At 32.3% G+C, this 22,941-nt stretch overlaps 2 protein-coding genes and 4 non-coding genes across 8 annotated transcripts; 2 read left to right on the top strand and 4 right to left on the bottom strand.

Moving 5' to 3' along the window:
• Window positions 1–4,682: 4,682 nt before the first annotated feature.
• Window positions 4,683–4,806, bottom strand: LOC123199851. The gene has a single exon (XR_006498454.1). It is a non-coding gene; the product is annotated as a small nucleolar RNA SNORD14 (small nucleolar RNA).
• A 178-nt stretch (window positions 4,807–4,984) lies between these two features.
• On the bottom strand, window positions 4,985–5,108 carry LOC123199829. Its single transcript, XR_006498435.1, has one exon. It is a non-coding gene; the product is annotated as a small nucleolar RNA SNORD14 (small nucleolar RNA).
• An 84-nt stretch (window positions 5,109–5,192) lies between these two features.
• LOC123199828 lies at window positions 5,193–5,316 on the bottom strand. The gene has a single exon (XR_006498434.1). It is a non-coding gene; the product is annotated as a small nucleolar RNA SNORD14 (small nucleolar RNA).
• Window positions 5,317–5,490: 174 nt separating this feature from the next.
• Window positions 5,491–5,597, bottom strand: LOC123199840. Its single transcript, XR_006498446.1, has one exon. It is a non-coding gene; the product is annotated as a small nucleolar RNA snoR99 (small nucleolar RNA).
• Window positions 5,598–9,869: 4,272 nt separating this feature from the next.
• Window positions 9,870–14,448, top strand: LOC123198468 (protein S-acyltransferase 8-like). Of its 3 annotated transcripts, none has more exons than XM_044613148.1 (5): window positions 9,870–10,180; window positions 11,674–11,724; window positions 12,251–12,559; window positions 13,083–13,313; window positions 13,821–14,448. In XM_044613148.1, the coding sequence occupies exons 1-5, from the start codon at window positions 10,130–10,132 to the stop codon at window positions 14,103–14,105; spliced, it is 927 nt and encodes a 308-aa protein (XP_044469083.1). In that variant the 5' UTR covers window positions 9,870–10,129; the 3' UTR covers window positions 14,106–14,448. The 3 variants fall into 3 exon arrangements, with proteins under 3 accessions (XP_044469083.1, XP_044469082.1, XP_044469084.1); XM_044613147.1 differs by having other exon boundaries at window positions 11,674–11,859; XM_044613149.1 differs by lacking the exon at window positions 11,674–11,724.
• Window positions 14,449–15,915: 1,467 nt separating this feature from the next.
• Window positions 15,916–22,941, top strand: LOC123198484 (26S proteasome non-ATPase regulatory subunit 12 homolog A). Its single transcript, XM_044613168.1, has 12 exons — window positions 15,916–16,068; window positions 16,160–16,354; window positions 19,252–19,359; window positions 19,446–19,550; window positions 19,636–19,692; window positions 19,810–20,006; window positions 21,078–21,177; window positions 21,259–21,371; window positions 21,486–21,639; window positions 21,731–21,808; window positions 22,351–22,596; window positions 22,688–22,941. Exons 1-11 carry the CDS (start codon window positions 16,066–16,068, stop codon window positions 22,567–22,569), a joined length of 1,329 nt encoding a protein of 442 aa, XP_044469103.1. The 5' UTR covers window positions 15,916–16,065; the 3' UTR covers window positions 22,570–22,596; window positions 22,688–22,941.

Genomic DNA, 22,941 nt, shown 5'->3' with positions numbered 1-22,941 from the left:
TGACTTGATTGATAGAGGTTTCAAAGTCATTAAAGGTAACAAGTTGAGCAATGAGGCTTAATTTGATGTTTGGCTTATGAATGTTATTTTTGGATCTAGTGACAATAACTCAGGAAAAGGAGATGATAGATGCGAGAAAGGATATAAGTGGTTCAGTGATAAAGGTAGAGACAAAAGAAGGGACAAATATGACCTAAATTGGATTCGTAAGGGGAATAGAGGTTAATGTTATAAATGGTGTGTTGATAATCAGAAGGAAAGACATAAAAGGACACCAATGAGAGTGTGTCTCGAAAAAGGGGTGTTCCAAGTGAGACTAAAGTGAAGTGAATAAGAAAATAAACTCAACCAATTTGACATGACGTGATGTGTAGATACAAGATGAGGTAGGTCTAAGACACATGTAAGCACTTTAGGCATACGAGTAAACAATAAAGACACAAGAAAAGCAATGAGGGGCAAGTTTGTGGGACGAGTAAGGTTGAAGCCATGGATAACAGAGACATCCAAAATTATGAAGTTTAGAATAGTCTAGAGGAGTCTTAAAAAGTTTGGCATATAGGGAGAGAAGACTAAATGTTAAGGTGGGTAGACGATTGGTGAGATAAGAAGCAGTGTTGAATGTATAAGACCAATAGGATAGAAGCATGGATGCATGTGAGAGAAGAGATAAACATGTTTCAACATTTTGATGATGACAACACTTAGAATATTCATTGTGTTCTGTTGTATAAGGAGAAGTGAGATAAGAGATGTCATCGGTAGCAAGAAAAATAAAGAAAGTTTGATTTTCCCCCCATTATCAAAATAAAATGTGATAATTTTCTTTTCAAAAATTTTTCAACAAGTGATTTAAATAAAACAAAAATATCATGAAAATGTGACTTTTGTTTAAGTGGATTTAACCAAATTTACTTAGTAAAATGGTCATAAAAAATAACATAATTCTTGAACCCATCAAGAGAGTGGATAAGAAAGATCCATACATTAGAAAATATAATTTTTAAAGGAGAAGAAGTGACAAGAGAAGAGATTGAGAAAGGTAACTTGTGACTTTTATTACATTGACACGAATTATAGTTACGATTCAAATTCAAAGGACTTGACATTTCAAGATGAAAATTTGAAACAATATACCCATAAATAGAAGAAGATAGGTGCCCTAATCTATGATGCCACATAGACAAAGTGGTTTTGACACTAAATAAAGCCACTAATGAAAAAGACTTTTATAAGGAAGAGTATCATTCAAAGAAAAAGTATGCAAGAAAGTGTAAAAGGATTTTGAACCGGTATAGATGATGAAAAGACTTGTGTCATCACTCATCACAATGTGATCAAAACCATTATAAGGAATATGAAAAGAGAGATTGCTTAAGTAAATGGTGACATGGTGTGAAATGTCATTGTCAAAAAGCCAATTGGAATTATTAGTTGTGTTAGCAATAACAAGATTGGCTCCTGGTTGCCACGATGTTGTTAGATGATATTGTTATTTTGGAGCTAGAATCTGACAAAACGTAAGACACTATGTAACAGTGTGACCTTAAGTACACCACTGACAACAATCTAGGTAACGCCAAGGTGAGGGACGAGTATCATGTGTTATGGTGTTGATGGAACCAGAGATATGATGGTGGAAAGGTGAACACCCTTAATGACCATTAACTGCGATTGCCATGAGTTCCCATATTAGATTGGGAATGAGTTGGATTTGCAATGGCTAGAAAATGGGATGAATTAGAACGCTAAAGGTGTGAGAGTTCCTTCTTGATTAACTTCCCATATAGTTCATCAAATGAAATTGGTGTGTCACGACCATTAATAACATCAATGATATGCTTGTAATTGTCATCAAGACCATCGAGAATTTTCTCAATAAGATCTTTACAATCCATAAGTTTGCCTAAGGCTGCACGTTCATCAACTTAGGTTTAAATGAATTACATATAATTGGAAATTGTTTAGGTGCCATTGGTGGCTTGTTTTAGTTGTTTTTTTTTTTTTTTATTTGTTTAATGTGCTTACGAGAAGGCCTAGCATAGGTGTTGGCAAGGCAAGAACTTGTTAAGCATCACATGAGATCTGTAACTGAGAAATAAGTGGTATGAAAAAAAAGGTGAGAGAGCTAACAAGAGCTCCAAAAATTAGTTTATCTTAACTAGTCATACTTAGTGTTCTAGATTGGGAATGGTGACATTATTTATAATGATTATGGCTAGAAAAGCAGGGTAAGAGCCATCAATGAATTTGTATGGGTCATAACCAATTAGAAGTGCTTCAATTTGAAGTTTCCAATTGTGATAATTGGTGGGGGTCAATTTGATAAAATTATTGATGTTGATAATGGTAAAGGGTTTTGTGGGTTCATATGTATTAGAGATTGTGAGTTAATTGTTTTCATTAGCCATAATTGGTAATGCGAGTGTACTAGAGATGAAGGAATGAAAGGAAAAGAAGAGAGAATGAGGTTTTACAGTTTTAAGAAAACAAATTCTAATATCATAATGAAATTAAAGGAAAAAATAATTGTAGAAAATAAAAATTTTCACTCATTTTTCATTAAGCATAACAAATAATATACATAATATACAACTTTGATCCTAGTCAAATCTTAATTATAGAAATATGAAAATGAGAGATCTAATTGACTATACATTAGGATAATACAATACAATAATAAAAGGTAATTAGTAATTTTAATTAAAGGTAATAACAAAGTTTGATTTTAGAAATTGTTTGATTGAAGAAGATGAACTTGGTTTGAGTAATTGTATGATTGAAAGAGATAAGCTTGATTTGAGGAATCACTTGATTGAAGGAGATGAACTTGATCGAAGGAGATGAGCTTGATCGAATAATTTGTGAAATATACCTTTAATTTTATAATTTGTATTAACAATTTAGTAAATACAATATTTCGCATACGCATTAAATAAACATGAGACTATCGTACAGATGCATCAATTAAAACTATAAAATAATAAAATGACTTAAATGAGTTCACATACATCCCTTCAAATCCTTTGTAAGAATAATAGAGATTCAACTCCAATTTTAAAAGAAAATGGTTTTATTATTAATTTACTTTAAAAACGGACGATATTAAATTTTTTACTGGACAATAAAAATTTTATAATTTTTTAATACATGTCTATGTAAAATTTCAATACTCTTACGCATCATTATAGATCCTCGGATGAGCTAAACAATTATGCAAACACATAAATGTTTTTAGATAAAAAAACTTTTAGTTCAATATTGCATAAATTTTAATTACTTTTATAATTGTATAATACAATTTAGATGATAAAACAAATAATTTTTCTAGTATAAATCTTTTTTCGAAAGTATTATCAATTATACAGATAAATTCTACACCATGTTCACCTATAATTTCAATATGATAACTATTTTTCTTATATTTTTAAAACTAAGTAAATTTCTTCTACATCTATTTGGATATAATACACCATTGATACGCAATTTAATCTAATTTTTCAACACAATTGTGACTCTTCCAGAGCTTTTAACCAGATTTATCGATCCTTATATAATATTTATTTAACTTCAATCAATGCTAAAATTAATAAAAATTCTTTTCTTTGAAAATTATATGCATTGTTGCACTATCCACCAAACACTCTCTTTCATCAACTTTTGAAGTCAATATTTCAATTTTGGAATCCACCTCCTTTCATTTAAAAATTACGTTAATCATAACATATACAAAATATTGAAAAAAAAAATATGACAATAAAATACAAAATAATATTCATAATTCTAAAATAAATATATATGATAAATTTTAATTATAAAAATCTTGAACATTCATATTATTATTTACATAACTCATATTTTATTCTTTAAAAGAGGAATTGAAATATCAAGATTCATTAGATTTATAAAATCTAACTTATCACAATGTAAATTCTTATGAGTGTTTAATCTAAATCCATCCAATGTTTGTGTATTATAAATACACCACCACACCTATTATTTTGTGTTATATTCTACATTAAAACTTTAGGTTAAAAGCAATATAAACACATTAAATAGATTACATATTAACTTTAAAAAATATAGTCATTTACTTGAAGGGAGACAAGAATGCTTATAAATACCCCCCTCTTTATATTTTACGCATCCATAAATCATACTTATCTCGATTACTTTTTCTCTCTATCTTCTCCTTTGTTATCGATTGTTCTTTAATTTATTTAATTTTTTATATTTATTTATTATCTTTTAAAGATAAATAGATTTTAAAAAATTGGGAAAAAAAAAAACATAAACAATTGAGAAAAATATGATTTGCGAATACTCAAAACACAGACAGAAAAGGATATTTATAAAAATTCTTCTCTCTCCTCATATCAAGAAAAATGACTATTTTCTGAAGTTAATATACAATACGTTTAATATGTTTACACTGCTTTTGGATTTTGTTATCCCGGGAAACAAAAAGGCATTTTCCATTGGTTTAAAATTTCAAGCAGTTCTCCGGGTTTGACCAACTACATAAACAACCTAATTATTAATATGAACTGGACTAGACTTGAGCTAGTTCTTCCTTCAATCGAGTGAAATGAAAAAAATTTTGGCGAAATCAAGTGAACAAATGCTGAATCCAAAGGAAATTAAACAAACTTTTTAACCATTTTGAGATTAAAAGGCACAAAGTTCTCAGACATCCAAGGAAGGATAAAAGCAGCACAAGCTCTCAAGCCTGGCGAAGGCGAAAGCTCTTAGGCGGCCACTGCGAATGTTTTGAGAAACAAGCCTTAAAAGATGTCATCACTGAACATTACAAAATCTATATACAGAACAGAAATCGTTTATATTACAGACTATTTTAATAGATCATATGGTGATGGGGTAAAAGGTATATTTAGTAGCAAAAAGTTTCATAAATCTTTGAAAGGAACAGACGTTCAATAACTACGCAATGATCAAAATCAACAAACAAATTAGCGAATTGCAAGGTCTCAGACATCCAAGGAAGGATAAAAGCAGCAGAAGCTCTCAAGCCCGGCGAAGGCGAAAGCTCTCAGGCGGCCACTGCGAATGTTTTGAGAAACAAGCCTTCAAATTTGTCATCATCAACACAATGATACAAATCAAACAGTAAGAACACACATTCAATAACTAAGAAATTCTCACAATCCAAAAACAAACTAGCAAGTTGCCAAGGTCTCAGACATCCAAGGAAGGATAAAAGCAGCACTAGCTCTCAAGCCCGGCGAAGGCGAAAGCTCTTAGGCGGCCACTGCGAATGTTTTGAGAAACAAGCCTTCAAGTTTATCCTCATTGACCTCATCACGATCAACATACCATATTATCAGATCTTAAATTACATTAAATCAAAAACCCACGATGTGAACTTGGTTAACAAACTAGTGATCCATGAAAGGACATTTTAACGAGCTAAAACCCAAATGAAAAATTCTTCGAAAACTACGACTGAAACTTGAATATATGATTGGAATAGCATGTACCATCCTCTAATGATCAGCAAGAAACCAAAGGAAAAACTGCTGACAAAGTGATTGAGATGGAGAAAATAAATGTTAGGGACTTGTTCATCCCTAGAGCACTCATTAATCTGCTAAAGGGGCAGACGTATAGTCCCCGAATTAGACTACATAATACCCGAAGAATTGAAAACCGTGACCCTAAAATTATTATAACTACCGAAACGACGGCATATTGAGGACTATAAAGCATATAGCATCTTGTTATCGGGATTTACAGAAGAGGAAGACGGTGGCGTTGGGGAGAGGAGAGAGTATTTCTTATATAGAGGGGAGAGCTAGGGTTTAGTGTTCACGCAGAGAAATTAGGTTGTCAAGGATGGACGGCTGCGATTTTGTGGTGGGCTCTTGATCGAACAATCCAAATTGGACTGAGCGGTCTAATTTGGGCCGGGCTTGAAGAGATTAAGCTGGGCCCTATGCAAGCTTTGTGTGTTAAGAAATTTGATTTTGTTTGTGTTTAAAAAAATATTGCATTTTTGTTTTTAAAAATTATATATCAAATTTTATTTGGTGTCTTCAAAATTTTAGTAATGTATAGAATTATATTTTCTCCAAGCTCTTTGTGTTTATAAAATTAAAAAAGTAGTGTGATATGCACAAATAATGATATGTCATAATATAATTGGATAGTTAAAAATTAAAGATAAAATAATATTTAATCATATAATGATATATTTTTTTGTATAAAATTTTTTTATATAGCCTTATTAAAATAAAAATGATAAGTAAATATAAATTACGTGTTTCACAACAATAAAATAAATAATTAAAATAATAGAAACACTACTCTATTGTTCCATTTTGTTTCAACTTTTTTATCAATCATAGGTAAGGTGGATGCAATCCAAGTGTGACTCAAATTTGAATTGTTGTTTGAAGAGCAAAGGACTATTTTTCACCCAAGTTTTAGTCAAATTTCAAAAGCATATCCATGCTAGTTGAAAAATACAAATATTTACCTATAGATTAATTTCTATTAGAATTTTTTGTTTGAGTAAAAGGTAAAATCACCATTTTATATTTAACCCTAAAACCTTAAACATTTCTATCACTTCCCCCCCTTAATTTAAAAAACTTATAATTTTCCCTTTAAATTTTCTTCTATCTTTGATGACCAAATGTTGTTCCCACCATTAGTTGATGTTTCCACCATATTCTTTTCTAACAATCAATGTTCACCTGGCCAATTTCATTGGACAAAAACGATTTATCTTTGTCCAATAAAATGGGTCAAGTGGGAATGTTGGTTAGGGGAGAAGAAGATGGTAGAAGGCTGACCAATGACGGAATGACAACTAGTTGTCAGAGATGGAAGAAATTACTCTTGGGGGAAAATACAATTTTTTTAAAGTTTAACAATGGGGGAAAATGATATAAATTTTTAGAGTTTTAAGGGTAAAATAATGATTTTACTCTTGTCTTTAATATAAAATTATAACAGAAGTTAGTTCATGAATGAGTATTTAGGTTTTTCATTGGTCATGGTTATGTTTTTGAGATTAGGGTAAAATTTGGGTGGAAATTAGTCCTTTGGTCATTCTATTTGAACGAATTAAATTTGATTTAAGGTTTAAGTTATTAATTTTAAGATGATTGAGGCCTTATCGTAATGTTTTAGTGGAAATTGTCTTATCGATAATTTTTCTTCTTCAACAATAATTATTATCCTTTTCTGATGATTTTTATCCATTTATAACATTACTAAGCAACCAACTTAAAACAAGTTGAACTCGATCTATTAACTATTTTAGATTCAAATCAAACTTAAGTTAATGTTTGTTTTAGTTCAGTTCGGTTTGAATCTTTCCCTAATACAATTTTTTTTTAAATTTTATGAGAGATATGAAGATAATTAAGTGACTATTTAATATAATTATTTGATTGCTATGGATTAATGATTATAAATTAATATATGAAGTTATATTTTCTTAAATGTAACATAAGTACAATAAAAGGCCAAATGCTTTTCCCACCCAAGGTTTGATGCAAATCCCACTTTCCACCTACCAACTATTGAAAATCTAAATATTCACCATTTTGTTAAATTTCACTGTTATTATCAAAGGTAAAATCGTTATTTAGAAATTTTATTTAAACTCATATTTTAATATTACCCTAAAGTTTTAAAAATTCACTTTTCACCCTAAGTTTAGGGTTCTAAACTCTCATATGTTTTTCCATTTAGTTGCCCCCATATTTTTAAAAAATTTTAGTTGCACCTCGATCTTCTTTAGGGCTGGATTCGAGCCGAGCTAGCTCGAGCTGGAGCTCTGCTCGGCTCGGTTCGAGCCCGAAAAGAGCCAGGCTCTACTCTGCTCGATCGAGCTCGAGCTGACTCGGTAATTTTTTTAAAAATTTTTTATACAAAACGATGTCGTTTTGATCCATATATATATACAAAACGGTGTTGTTTTGATATGAAAAAAGAGCCGAGCTGAGCCATAAACGAGCCAAGCTGAAAATGAGCCGAGCCGAACTCGAGCCGGCCATAAAAAAATCGAGCCAAGCCTGAGCTGGCTGCGAGCCGAGCTCGGCTCGGCTCGAATCCAGCCCTAATCTTCCTTTCTCCTTCTCTTCAACGACGATTCACCACCATTGACTATTGATCTCTCCCTTCCACCTTGTCGATCCCTCTTCCTTTTCACTCTAGTTGTCTTTGTCGGAGATAAAGACAACAAACTTTGTTTTAAATTAAGACCGTTTGTCTTTGTCTTTAACAAAGATAGAGGTAGAGTGGTTGGAAAGGAGAAGGAAGGTAGGAGAAAGAGAGTCGACAATTGAAGATGACAAATGATCGTCGAAGGTTAGATCTGGAAACTAAGGGAGAGAGTAGGGGTGAAATTGAAATGTTTTAGAAATTTGGGGTGGGATAATGGAAAAAAAATGAGAGTTTAAAACATAGACTTAAAAGGAAAATGTCAGTTTTTAAACTTGAAAAGTATTATGTTACAAGGTAAAAATAAGCATTTTAAAACATTAGAATAATTCTAAATATGAATTTAAATAAATTTCTAAATGGTGTTTTTATCTCTGACAATAATAAAGAAATTTAATAAACAGATGAATATTTAGATTTTTGATAATTAATAGGTATAAAGTTGGGTTTGCATCTAACCTTGGGTGGGAAATAGTCTTTTCGCCTATAATAAAATTATGAGCACAACTTTTATGCATATATGTCGATGTGTTTTCATTTGATCGGAGGTTGTTTTATCTTTAATTTTTAATAATATAATCGCATGATTATACATTATTATTTGTATATAAAAAAATATGTATATAATATTACTTATATAAGTATGTATTTATTAATTTTATTCTAATGATATCTCAAAAAAACAAATTAGGGTTTGATGTAAGTGAAGATAAATCTTCTTCGTATTCTTCCACGACAAGATGGTCAAAAAAGGAAAAGAAAAATAAAGCAGTTTCTCCTTGCTTTATGAAGAGGTAATCTGAATTAAAAGCAGCAAGCCTTCATGTATTTAATTCCCAAAATACCCCTACTGTCCACCTCAAAGCTACCATAAATAATTCTTTTTTTGTCCTTTTCGTCATTTCACTCTGATCAGTAGAGAAGTTCCATACTAGTAAAATTCCGTCATATCCCTGAAGTTTTAAAATAAACATTTTAACCCCTTAAATTGAAAAATGTTTGTAGGGTGCCAAACACACTTTTGAATTGATTCATAATATTGTACACTCCACCTATAACAACATGGAAGTTGGTAATGGGGTGCAGGTCAGAGTTTAGCCAAATCTAAGCAAGAATTAGCTCGAGTTTATTTCATTAAACTAGTGAATAATAATATTAGATAGAGTAAATAATAATATCAGAATATAAGAAGAATTGTTAGAGTAAAAAAAAAAATGTTGTAAAAAAAAATAATTAAGGAAATGAGTTTCGATGCCAACATTGATCATGGATTGAATTTGAGTTTGACACTTTGATATTGTTTTAGCTCAAGTTTGAATCAGTTAAACGAAATATCTAGTTAAATCTGAATCACTTTAATTTGAATATATCTTTAAATAAAATTATATCAAAATAAAAAACGAAACCAAATAATTATATATTATTTTATTTATAATTTAAAATAATCAATCATACAGTGACATGTACATTATCGTTAGTATATAAATTACATAATTTCATTGAATTTCAAATTATCAACACAACTTTACATATACCTCACTTGAGTTCCATTGTTTGTCAAAATTGAGGGGAAAACTGAATATTTCTAAACTTGAGAGGAGTTGACTGTAATCAAATCAGAGGAAAAATTATTTAAGGAGCGGCTGCATACCTTAATTAAACACAAAGCAAACATTTTCCGAGTAAACAAGCAAGCATTCTTGTGAGAAAAGTGTAAAACTAAAGTGAAAAAAGGCAAAATCAAAAACCCACAATCTCATCATTCGTTACAGCTCATTTGAACCCGAACACCGCCTTTTTTTTATATATTTTTTCTTTTTCTTTTTAATAATCTCTGAAAAATGAACTCTAAAGCTACAAGTTTCAAGTATTCTTCTCTTTATCTCTTGCTTTACCTGCTCATTCAACTCTTACTTGTAGTGAAAACCATTTCGTTATGGCTAATTCTAAGCCTAAGCGTGTTTATCAAACTTGGAAGGGGAAAAATGTATGTGGGTTTTGTTCATTAATGTAGTGAAATATGATCTGGGTTTTGCTTTTTTTCGTGTTTTGTGTTGTTTTTTGAACAAATTTTGGGTTATAATTTTGGACTTCTAGGCTTGTGGCTTGCTTATTTTTAGGGTAATATAGAGCGTATTCTACTTCACGATTTTCTTTGCCCATATTTATGAGAGTGTTTTGTGGGTTTTTTGTTATGTAGAGAAAGATGATCAGGTTTTGTTTGTTGTATATTTATATTTTTTGAAAATAAGAGTTATAATTTTGGCTCCTAAACTTGGGGCTTTTTTTTCGGCATACGTGTTTGCTAGTTTCTGCTAGAGTTTAATTGGTTTTGGTTGAATTATGATCTCGGCTTAATTTGCTGTTTTCTTCTTATTATTATTACTATTATTTTGAGTATAATTTTGTGCCTTTCTTTCTTTTTATGATAATATAGGCGTCTTGTATATGTACTGTTTTTTTAATCATATTGATTTGTTTAGTTAACGCTAGAGTTTGATGACTTTTTGTTAATATAGTGAATTGCGATCTGGTTTCTAATTATGACTTAATTATGTTATAATATAGCCTAGTGTTGGCATGGCTAGTTGTAAAAAAAAAAGACAAAAGATTTCTCTAAATATATCCTTCCTGTAGTCCACGAGATATATATATATATTCTACCATACGGTATTGTTTATGTCAGAGTATGGTGGGTTTTTTGTCAGTGCAGTGACAAGTGATCTGGGTTTGGTTTGTTATGTTGTTTTCTGGTATTGTTGAGATGGATATGAGATCTGTTGGCCTTTAGAATTATGGCTTGATTATTGTTTTTGAATTTTGATTGTGGTAAGGTGAGGTTTTGTTGGTATGGTTTGTAGTTATTTTGTTTCCCACTTTGTTTTGGTCACTTTATCTTTTTTGCCTTCTAGATTCTTGCTAGTTTGATGGTAAACTTTGTTGGATTTTTGTTTCAATTAGATGAGTTTGCTTGATGATACAGCTACTTATTTGGTTGTCAAATTTGGGCTTTCTTAACACTGTGAGATTGTTGGTGGTTTTATTCAAGTGTTGATTGTTTCTGTAGTTTTTCAATTTGTTTTGACTGCTAATCATTTCAAATGCTGAAAAGTATCTGCCAAAAGGAAAAATGAAATGTTCTTAGCTATATAGAGGAGCAATGGCAACACATCAAGTAATAAGTTTAGAAACAAAATGTTGCTTCTGGAAGAATATTATTCACTTCAATGTATAGCAGCTCTGATTATATTGAAGTGAATAACTATTTCTTTATATTTTGATTGGTGCCGGACACTGAAAAAAGTTTTACATCAGTGACATTTAGCTGAAGAACCGAAAATCTGTATGCATATGTAGATGACATTCTCTGTACGTGTGTACCCCTTTTGTACCATGAATGCGTATTGATTTGTCAATGTTAGCTTTCTTCCCTTTTAACCTTTATTTGAATAAGTTTCTTACTTTGGCTTCATTTTCCAGAAATTCCTCTGCAATGGAAGGCTTGTGTTTGGGCCAGATGCCAAGTCACTGGTGGTCACCTTATTGCTTATTCTTGTTCCTGTTATTATCTTTTGTACAAGTGTGGCAAGGAACCTTGTTCATGAATTTATAGCATATAATGCAGGCTATGCAATTCTGGTGGTGGCAATTTTGCTCACAGTTTATGTTAGTTCTTATCTAAGCTCTAATGTAGCCTTGGTGTTTTTTGTAATTTTTTTAATCCTGCATTTTAGCTCTGTTTTGAAGAAATGGCATATGCTTGGTTTTAAAAAAATTGGATAAATGGTGATACGATAAGTATGATGAATATTGTTTGACATTCAAGACTGTTTTTATCATTTGTGGCTTGATTTACTCTAATCTTCTAAATTATGGAACCCTCTAAAAATGAGATCTGATATTTCTTTTTCTCTGTGTGCATGATACACTTATCTATATGTGTCAACATATGATTGCTTTATGGTTAGCATTCCAAACTTTTTTTTGTGGGTGTATGTTCAATGTTTGGCATTTTTAGCAATCATGCAACTATAATGCCTTAGTTTGGTCATGATAGGTGTTGCTGCTGCTCTTTCTTACTTCAGCCCGAGACCCTGGCATTGTTCCCCGCAATTTAAATCCACCAGAAGAAGAAATAGTCGATGAGTCTTCAAATTCAGTTGATACTGGTGGAAGAACACCAACACCAATTGCACTACCCCGCACAAAAGAAGTCATTATTGATGGCGTTATTGTTGTCAAGGTGAAGTATTGTGATACATGTAAGTTGTATCGTCCACCACGTTGCTCACACTGCTCTGTATGCGACAACTGTGTGGAGCGATTTGATCATCATTGCCCTTGGGTCGGCCAGTGCATCGGACTGGTATGTAGTTTGGGGTCTCAGAATTCCTGTTTTTGTAGCTGTAGTACACTGGTGCTTGTCCCCTATTGAGTGTGATTTTAATCAACCCCTAAATCTTGTTCATTCTTTCATCTAAAAGGCCAAAGTTCCTCTTCCAAAAACATGTGAATTTTCCTTTATTTCGTGGAAATTTGGCTCACTTTCATGGTGTCAGTTTTACATTCTTTACTGGTTTAGCAAATTCAAAAGCCATGGGCTGCTCTAAGATATGCATATGTCTATAATATGAGAGAACGAAGAAACAAACAAAAATAATGTTTTTAATGGTGAAGGATTTTTGGGAGTGAGTGATCTGCTTTTGAGAATTGCTACACATTTACATGATAAAGTTCGAAAATTTTCTGCAAGACACAGAAAAGATATTGGATTAGTTGTCAATTAAAACACTAGTTCCTGGTGGCAATTTTTTTTTAATAATCTTTTCTTTTTGGACCTTCTCTCCTAAGTACTATATTAATTTAGAGAAGTATTTGTACATGTGCAGCGGAACTACCGTTACTTCATTCTGTTCGTTTCTTCTTCAGCTCTTCTCTGCAGTTTTGTTGTTGCAATGTCAGCTTTGAATGTAAAACTTCAAATGGACAATTATGGAACTCTCTGGAAGGGAGTCAAAGCAGCACCTGCTTCAGTAATACTAATGGCCTATAGCTTTTTCTTCCTCTGGTTTGTTGGAGGTCTCACCTGCTTCCACTTGTTTCTCATATGCACAAACCAGGTCAGTTTCGCTTTTTCAATTCTGCTTGATATCATGTTCATATGCATAAGTTCTGATAGTCGGATCTACAACTTTCGGCCACTTTTGTTTACAAACTGAATCAAATCATTTTGATACGGCCTTTGTCAACATCAGTTTATTACAGCTAGATATAAACAAGAATATGCTGGGCTTATAAAATGCGTTTATAGCTCAATTGTAGCACATAGAAATACTTAGGTATATTATCATCTAGTGTTTTCTGAATTCCTTTTTCATCTTTTTTGCTTGCTCATACCAGGGATATATTTGGTATTTGAATTTATCTGTCAGAAAGTTGAACCTGTTTTTGCTGCTAAATGAGGGATGTGAAACTGGATACTGGATTCCGTAAGGTTTACAAAATATAATGGGGGAATGATTGGACATGTTGAATTTTATTATTCGGGATAAAGGCTTGTTTGCTATTTAACTATACATTGCCTTCAAATTGTTGAAAACTTTCTAATTCTGTAATTGCTTCTTTAGACGACATACGAGAACTTTCGCTATAGAGGAGAAGATCATATCCGCGTCTATGACAAGGGTTGCCTGAAGAACTTTCATCAAGTATTCTGCACCAATGTAAAGCCTGGAATCAAGTTCCATGCATATGCACAAGAAAATGAACGGAGACCTTCAAATGGCTTGAACACCCCAGAATCTGAGGCCCGTTATTCGGGAGGGGACCAGCGAGTAAAGGTAGAAGATGACCGAGAAATTGGTGGTGATCTCCTCCAGCTATCCCAGCGCCGCGATGATGAAGAAGTATAGGACATGCATGCTGGAAACAGGAAGAATCGGTATCATCCCAAAGTGCTAAAAATGATCGAGCTTGAGTGGGTTGTTAAAAAATCTTGTGTTGTAACCTTGCAATGAAGAAGCTTGGAGGTTTACCCATTCATCCTTTTTCTCTTTTCGCAAATAGTACAGAGACATTGATAGCATACTATAGAATTCCAACACAGAGAACATTACATTTGAGTTGAAATTTTATTTTTTTGTTTTAACTGCAAAATCTAAATGAGTTGATCTTCTGGTAAGCAAATGAATGTTCACGGAATTCTTTATCCTTAGAATTTTGCTTTATTTTTATCAAGTTTTTGTTATTTGCCTCCATTTCTGTTATTTCAAAAAGCTTCTCAATGGTTATACAAATTGATGTTGATTGATGCATGATTCTGAAAACCGGATTAGATCGGTCAATCAGACCAGGTTCGATCAAGGATCATTGGCTAATCCAGTCCGGTTGAGTAGTTTAATGGTTTTAACCATTGGAGTGCTTTGAAGCACAGTTTAACTGTGTCTATTCGCAATTTTTTTGTAATGGATGGGTAACATTGTTGGACCACAATTTTCAGTTGAAAATATTACAAATATTTATATATTAAGGAGTATTGTTTTTTTTTTTTCATCTGACCATCAATCTAACCAGTCGGACCACCAAAACTTTTAACTAGTTCAAAGCTTAGTGATTTTCGATAATTTATAGTATTTTGTAATTATCTCCATACCAATCTTTCTCTATAAACAAAAGAAAATTTTACTTGATCTCCTAAAATAAGAATGTAAAAAGGATTGAAATTTCACCAAATAATTTGATTGGATTAAAATGATGTTGTTGGGTTTTGCTTTATTTTATACCAATCAAATTTGTTTAGCATGCAAATTTCAATATCAAAAAATAAATAAATAAATAATTATAATTTTAAGAACCACTTAAACTCAAGATGGTAAATATGGAAGCCAGATTGAGTTTGAAACAAGTTGACAAAATTGTGCAAGTTAGAAAGGCTTTATTAAAATGTCAACAATCTGGTTTAGTGATGCAATCTTTAAGAAGCAATAAAGGGACAATCAATTTCAAATGTGTTAGGTGAGTTTAAGAAAGACATTGTTGTGAACATGTGCATAACACTCTTGTTGTGATAATAAAGTGGGATACCATCATTACGAGAAATCAGTGATAGACCTGTAGATATAATATTAAAGGATCAAAATTAAATAAAAGTAAAATATAAGAAATCAATAAGAAATAATGAAATTTAAGAAGGGTTAGTATGAAATTTTAAAAATAATTTTGAGATTTTAAATATATTAAATTAGTAATTTTTTAAATATACAAAAATTAAATATTTATTATTTTTTATATCTAAAAGAGGTAATTCATATTTTTTAAACCTGAAACGAGTCAAGTGACCCTCCTTTACTCCTTATGTGAAACTCCAAGAGTCTTAGATGGGTCATAGAAGTCATATGAGTTTAAAAGTAGTGTTAACAAGATAGTTGTTAAATTATGCCTATTACGATCGTTAAATAAAATAGATAATTTTAAAACGGGAAGAAGGGGAAAACGTGAAAACCTATGCAAAGAAACTAATAATGTATAAAGAAAGATAACTTAACTCATTTATGTAAGGAAACTAAATTAATAAATTGCTTATTATAAATTTAACAACTAATTCAAAGTTATTTATTATTTTTTAAAAATAGGATAAAAGTCATGAAAGGGTTAAAATGAAAAGTAAAAATAGTTTGTAGCCATACTAGACTTTTGTAAATTTGGAAGGACTTATCCAAATTAAGAAAACTATAAAAAAGTGAAAGTAAAACCTTTCGTGTTCAAGGGTTTTCTGTTGCTATATATTTCTTCTTAAAAAATCAGACTTTTAAATCTCTCTCTAGGGTTTGTTCTTAACACTCTGAAGTTCTGAAGCATTCAATCGATTCAACAATGGTAAGTATCTGATTGGATCAGATCTATAATCTATCTTTGTTCAAAATCACTTATTTTTGGCGCAGCTTTTTACTTTTATACAATGGTTCAGGAGGGTAAAGCCAATTTAGAGGCGCAAATAGATCAGCTGTTGAACAGCGAGAAGCAGATGAGATTAGCCGCTGACGTGGCGGGCACCAAGAAGGCTGTGACCGACATTTTGCAGCTTTGTTTTGAAGCTAAAGATTGGAAGACCCTCAATGAACAGATTGTTAATTTGTCCAAGAAACGCGGGCAATTGAAGCAGGTTAGTTTATTTTTAATTTAAGTGGTTGTTTAGATTGTGATTTTGTGTTTGTGAATTGGGTATTTGGTTAAATTTTAGTTTATTTTTGAAGGAATTTGTGTTTTTTGTATATATGGTTTGAAGTATAATTGGATGTCTATGTATTAATTTAAGTGGGGTGTAGATTGGAACAGTGTGACTGTGAATTCGGTGCTTTGTAGATTTTTAATTGTAGATTGTAAACGAGAGGGTATGTGATATATGGTTGTGGGGATTTATATTTTTAGTGTTTTGAGAGATAATTGGACGTTTATGCAAATAGGTTTTGCCAATGAGGGTTTATTTAAGGGCATGTTTGATATGCTGAAGGAATGATTGGTCTTGAAACCAAGGTTTTAAAAGCCGGACCGGAACCGGCTGGACTGTGAACCGGGCACTGTAGCGATTTTTAAACAGGAAAAACCGTCCATTTTAAATTTTCGGATTGAACCGCGGTTGAACCGGTGGTTCATTGGCGGTTCGAGGTCAATCTGGTTCACAATTGTAAAAAAGCTCAGTGTAAAATTTTCTCCAGCTTCAGTCCTACGTTGTCGTCAACTTCGTTGCTCCAGTTGTGGGTTACGGTTTGACTGACATCAGTTGGTATTTTCTCCAGTCATCTTTACTGGTTGGTATTTTCTTAGGACTGAAGCTGGAGAAAATACCAACTCGTTTGACATCTTTACTCGTTTGACTGGAGCAACGAGTAACCCAGTTGTGTAAAATACCAACCAGTAAAGATGACTGGAGAAAATCCAGTTGTGTAAAATACCAACTCGTTTGACATCTTTACTCTAGTTTTTCTGCTAGTGGTGAGATCTTCTGCTTTGCCGCCGACAACATTGATTCAGTTTTGTGTTTGACTGACTCTCATGATGCAACTGCAAGCTTGAAAGTTGAAACCATGGAGGAACTATGGTTTAGTCAAACGAGTTGGTATTTGAAAACCATTAATTAATGGGCGTTCTGGTGGTAGGTATAGGTGGAGATGGGGAAGTGGAAACATGTACTTGAGAAACAAGCGAGCTGCCAAAGCGAGAGGCTTATTGTAATGGACATTTCTTAGGAAGTTACCCTCTGATGGAGAACAGCTCACCCACGTAACCAAACCCACTTGACATACCTCTTGCCTATATATACCTTCTTTACATTTCTCATCTTTATCAAAGCCAATCTTTCATAGCTCCTTCTATTTCTTTATACTATTTATCAAAGTGGAAGTATGTTGGTCAGTTAATTTTATATTTTATTTAATTCATATATTAGATTTTTAATTTGTTTGGGTGTCCAATAATTAATAGTGCATGTGTTTGTAGAATTGGATTTGTTTAATGCATATGTTTTGTTTTGATGCAAAGTTAGCTATTATTACTTATTAAATTTATGTTCAATAATACATATATTTTATTAATCGTGAAAACTGAAAAATATGTACAGTATAAAATTTACTGTGTAAAATATATGTAATTAATAATTAGATATAATATTTTTAAGTTTTTACGTAAAATTGTAATTCCGGTCCAACCGACCGGTCTAAACGGTCCAATCGGTCCGACCTAAACCAGTACTTAAAACGGTTTTTATTCCAGTCCGGTTTTGAAAACCTTGCTTGAAACAAAGAATATGAGAAATTTAAAGAAAATTTGATAAAATGTGTTTGGATAAAATGTTTTAGAATTATTATGGGTTAAATTGTGTTATAGATTCATACTAAGTTTTACGTGCAGATGTTTGTAATGCAAATGTTAACAGAAAGGATATGTAGAGTAGTTATGTGAATTAATTAATGATTTACAATGTGAATTTACAATTCTTTTTATAAATGTGGTTCAATTGCGAATTTGCAATTGTTTATTTGAATTAAAGGAGTTTTGTGGTATTCCGTTATGTTAATAGTTTGTGATACTAAGTAATTATCTTGGTAGATTTTTGTCTGATGTAAGCTTGATAGATGTTATTCGTTGGTTCTGTTAAGCTTCAGTCTCAGCTATTTGAGATTTTGTGGAATTGTGTGCAAAACTGAGATTCCGTATGGTAATTTTTATCATGTATGGGTAGACTGATCCATGTACGTGCTTATATTTTATGTTTTAATTCATGATCCTTAGAGAAGGGGATTATTGGGATTATTTGTTAGTTTTAATGAGCTGTTAGTTCTATGACAGGGCTCTTACAAAATTTATCAGTTATTATCTCTTTTGGAAATAATATAGAGGATATACATTATCCCAAGGGCTGGATTTATTGTTTAGAGCCTTGGTTCAACTTAGGGTTCAAGGTTCAAATCTCCTTACGACCACCTACATGGAATTTTATATCTTGCAAGTCACTGACTGCAAAATAGCATCCTGTCTTGAGCTTCATGAACATGTAGGGAAGGTCAAAGGATTTCATTATATTGAGAGAGAGAGAGATAATTGTGAATATGCCTTTGCTTATGAGTTAGTGTTGGGAAGAACCCCAGATTGCATGTATCATAATGGTGTTTAGAGCTGTATTCTTGTGTTCCTGTTGCATCCATTTCACAGCCATGTACAGTGTTCAATTGATGATAAAATCCTGAGATTTGAATTTTGCGGCATGTGACTGTAAAATTCTATTGCATGTGTTATTGCATGTGTTAAAGTTCTCATTTTATGATATAATTATTTTCAAATATCTCTTTTTCTATGGATGAATTTAGTGCATTGGCGTATTAATAATGAAAACAGAAGTAATGCTATGTAATATTTAAAACTTCTATCTGCTTTGTTGCTATTTATTCATATAACTTGCGTGGTGAACCATTTGATCAGATTAGGAATCATTTGTTGCTAAAAATCTCAAGGGAATATTTAAATGTTTCACTTTTTGAGATACATTTTTGACGTTTTCTGCAGGCTGTAACTGCAATGGTCCAGCAAGCAATGCAATATATTGATGAGACACCAGATATCGATACTCGTATAGAGCTCATCAAAACACTAAATAATGTCTCTGCAGGGAAGGTAAATCTGAAGTAATTTTTTTGCTTTATAGTTAGTTTAACACTACTCACTACTGCATTCTTTCTAACAAACTTAATCTGTTGCAGATATATGTTGAAATTGAGAGGGCAAGGTTGATTAAGAAACTTGCAAAGATTAAGGAAGAACAGGGGCTCATAGCTGAAGCAGCAGATCTTATGCAAGAAGTGGCTGTCAGTATCTTCTGTATATGACAATGCCTTTCATATATATTTCATTCCCCTATGGCATTCTTTTTAATAAATTGGTAAGTTTCAGGTGGAAACGTTTGGTGCTATGGCGAAAACCGAGAAAATAGCATTCATTCTTGAACAAGTATGTGATTCTTCTTCTTCTTTTTTAATGCTTTCATTATAATGAATGCTTAATTATTAGCATATATATATTTGGCTATAAATATGATGATACCTGCTGATAAATTGAATTTTGCAGGTTCGTTTATGCTTAGATCGCCAGGATTATGTTCGTGCACAAATTCTATCAAGGAAGATTAGTCCAAGAGTTTTTGATGCTGATCCTTCAAAAGACAAGAAAAAACCCAAAGAAGGTGACAATATTGTTGAAGAAGCTCCTGCTGATATACCATCACTATTGGAGCTGAAACGGATCTATTATGAACTAATGATAAGGTATCTTATCACATTTAATTTGTATTTTTTGGCTCAGTATGTGCTTTGTTTTCTTGCGGATAGTTTGATTAAATGTGTGACCATATTCTCAAAGTTCTTGTGTGATCCTTGATTGAGATGAGTGTATTTTTGGGCATTATTTGTGTACATCTAGGTGAAATACTGCATGCATGACACATGCTTTGTAATTTTATCTTTCTTCTATGGCTTACTCCTTAGATGGTTGTTCCCATTTACTGCAGTACATGGAAAAATATGATATGTAAATGTAATCATATTGTAGATATATAGTCCCTGGTAGATTTGTACTTTTATCATTTTATTTAGAGGCTGGAAAATATATTGTGTGTTTTGGATTTCACCGGATTGGAGTAATTTTGGAGTTTTATCCTTGAATCATGAACTTCATTAAAGGTGGAATGGTTGACAGTGTTCTCTTAAGACTGTACTTTAAATTTTCCTTTTGGTAAGGTATAGACCAGAGTCATGTGGCTTTTTGATATGTGATGCTTAGGTCTGCACTTATTTGTCGTTTTGTTTTGGAGATGTGAAATGGTGTGTCTTTGACACCTCTTTTTTCATTAACAGCAGCCCCCTGAAGTTTTTTGCTGACATTTGCCTAATTTGGCAACCCTGATAGTTGGAATATTTAGTTTAGTTCCAGGTTGTTGGTGTTATGAACTTGTAATGCTTGGCTTGATTGGTCTATGAAATAATAGATTAAGATTTCACCAATGGAATTTGAGCTTCATTTTTCTTTCTTTTTCCTGTTTGGTTGCTGTATGCTAGGGGATTGTAAGTAATACATGAATGTATACAAATTTATGGAAGGAATAATATAACTAAATTCCTTGTGCACTAATAGCACAATATTATAACTGAATTCCTTTTTAACTGACTCATATTGGGATTGGTGTTTTATCATGATCTTTTTCCTTTGAAAGTATCATATTGTTCAAGCTTTTAAATTATAAAATTGCTATGGAGTTTGAAATGCTACCTTTGATCATTTTTTCATACCTTTGTTGGAACTTGTCATACAAGGTGTATTTATTCTTCTCATCTTTGCAGGTATTATTCTCACAACAATGATTACCTTGAAATTTGTCGCTGCTATAAGGCAATATATGAGATCCCTTATATCAGAGAAAACCCAGACCAGTGGATACCGGTAAAGCTTGTTCTAATTTATGCCTTCTCTTAGTTCTTCAAAGAATCTATGTTTGTGTATTTATTTATTTTTAACTTGCAGGTCCTGAGGAAAATCTGTTGGTATTTGGTGTTAGCCCCACATGATCCTATGCAGTCAAGCCTTTTGAACTCCACATTGGAGGATAAGAATCTCTCTGAAATTCCTAATTTTAGGTATGCCTTTAAGTAAATAGTGTTTGTTTGAATATCTTCATGCCCTCTAGGTCATTTTTTAACATATTATGGTATTTACTTGATGTCTTTCTTTATCCGGCCTTTCTTCCCTAGGTTGCTTTTGAAACAGTTGGTTACAATGGAGGTCATCCTGTGGACATCTCTTTGGAATACATATGAGAAGGAGTTTGTTAATGAAAATAGCATGCTCGGAGGACCTTTAGGTCCCAAAGCTGCAGAAGATTTGAGACAAAGAATAATTGAACATGTACGTTCTGGTCTAGATTTAGGTTTCATGCATTGTTGTTTTGCTGTTGTTCAATCCATTATTCATTTACAATGCACTTGTTCTTTCTCAGAATATTCTTGTTGTTTCAAAGTACTACTTGAGAATTACCTTGACAAGACTTGCAGAGCTATTGTGTCTCAGTATCCAGGTTTGTCTACTAATAAAGTATTTTCATATGTTAAACTTCATCCATGAGAAAATTTTTTGACCAGAGTGTGTGGGTGGGTGGGTAGGTGGATTCAAGGGAGAAACTGATATTTCATTAATTTTTCTTGAAATGGTGCAGTTTCCCTACCAATTATTGTGTCTTTTCTACATATAGCTTGTAAAACTGTTGTGACTTCTGTTATCAATTTCATTGCATTGCCAATTAAATCTTCTTGACAATCACTTTTTCTTGAAGTCCAAAATCTGATTAACGAAGCAATCAGTCAAAATTCCAATGAAAAACATAATCTCTGAAGCTTTCTGTTATGGTGATTTCCTCATTTCTATAAGCATCTTATAAAAATGGGTCATTCTAGTGATTGTTTATACCTTTAACACTTGAAAATACCTTTTGGAAAAGTAACTTATAATTAATGCAGAGGGTGATGCCACAGCTGCATCTGCATGAATTTGGTATTTCATCTGGAAATATTATTGCATGATCGGCATTAAGACTTTCTAAAATTTTCCACTTAAATTCAGGATGCCGAGAAGCACCTGTCAGATATGGTTGTGTCCAAGGCATTGGTAGCTAAAATTGACAGGCCAAAGGGAATAGTCTCTTTTATGGTAGCCAAGGATAGCAACGACATTCTCAACTCATGGGCAACAAACTTGGAGAAGCTACTTGATCTCGTCGAGAAGAGTTGCCATCAAATTCACAAAGAAACTATGGTTCACAAAGCCGCCCTCAAAGTTTGATAATGACGACATCACCCTACTTTTCAGGTAGATTTCTCTCGTTTTCCTTATTTTTTCATCACACCATCAAATATAGCAGAGGCATGTAGTGACGTCTTGTCTTCATTTTGTTTGATAGGTTTCAGTTGTGATCACAATCAATGTGAATTCAACTTCGATTGGGTTGATCAAACAGGCATTTTATCATCAGGTTCTTTCTGGAAGTTATTTTGTTTGTAGAAGGTTAGGGAATATAGATCTCGAATTTGTTTCCAAAAACTTAAAGATTGTTGTACACTATTAGTACATACTTTTACCACTGGCTAACACAAAAACTTCATTGGGCTTGTTTAGTAGCAGTGGAAAGAAATTAAATTTATCCACTTTGGTTCA

This window comes from Mangifera indica, chromosome 16 (genome assembly GCF_011075055.1).
Source record: "Mangifera indica cultivar Alphonso chromosome 16, CATAS_Mindica_2.1, whole genome shotgun sequence".
NCBI lineage: Eukaryota > Viridiplantae > Streptophyta > Magnoliopsida > Sapindales > Anacardiaceae > Mangifera > Mangifera indica.
Note: the sequence above shows the minus strand (reverse complement) of the source record. Positions and strands in the feature narration are given on the sequence as shown.

Excerpts from the sequence above, each read along its gene's own strand:
- LOC123198484 (XM_044613168.1), top strand. Across the intron at positions 19,551-19,635 it reads ATCTTATGCAAGAAGTGGCT|GTGGAAACGTTTGGTGCTAT; the intron begins GTCAGTATCTTC and ends GGTAAGTTTCAG. Across the intron at positions 21,372-21,485 it reads TCTGAAATTCCTAATTTTAG|GTTGCTTTTGAAACAGTTGG; the intron begins GTATGCCTTTAA and ends TTTCTTCCCTAG.
- LOC123198468 (XM_044613147.1), top strand. The coding sequence starts at position 10,130 with ATGGCTAATTCTAAGCCTAAGCGTGTTTATCAAACTTGGAAGGGGAAA. Across the intron at positions 11,860-12,250 it reads CAATTTTGCTCACAGTTTAT|GTGTTGCTGCTGCTCTTTCT; the intron begins GTTAGTTCTTAT and ends TGGTCATGATAG. Across the intron at positions 13,314-13,820 it reads TTCTCATATGCACAAACCAG|ACGACATACGAGAACTTTCG; the intron begins GTCAGTTTCGCT and ends TTGCTTCTTTAG.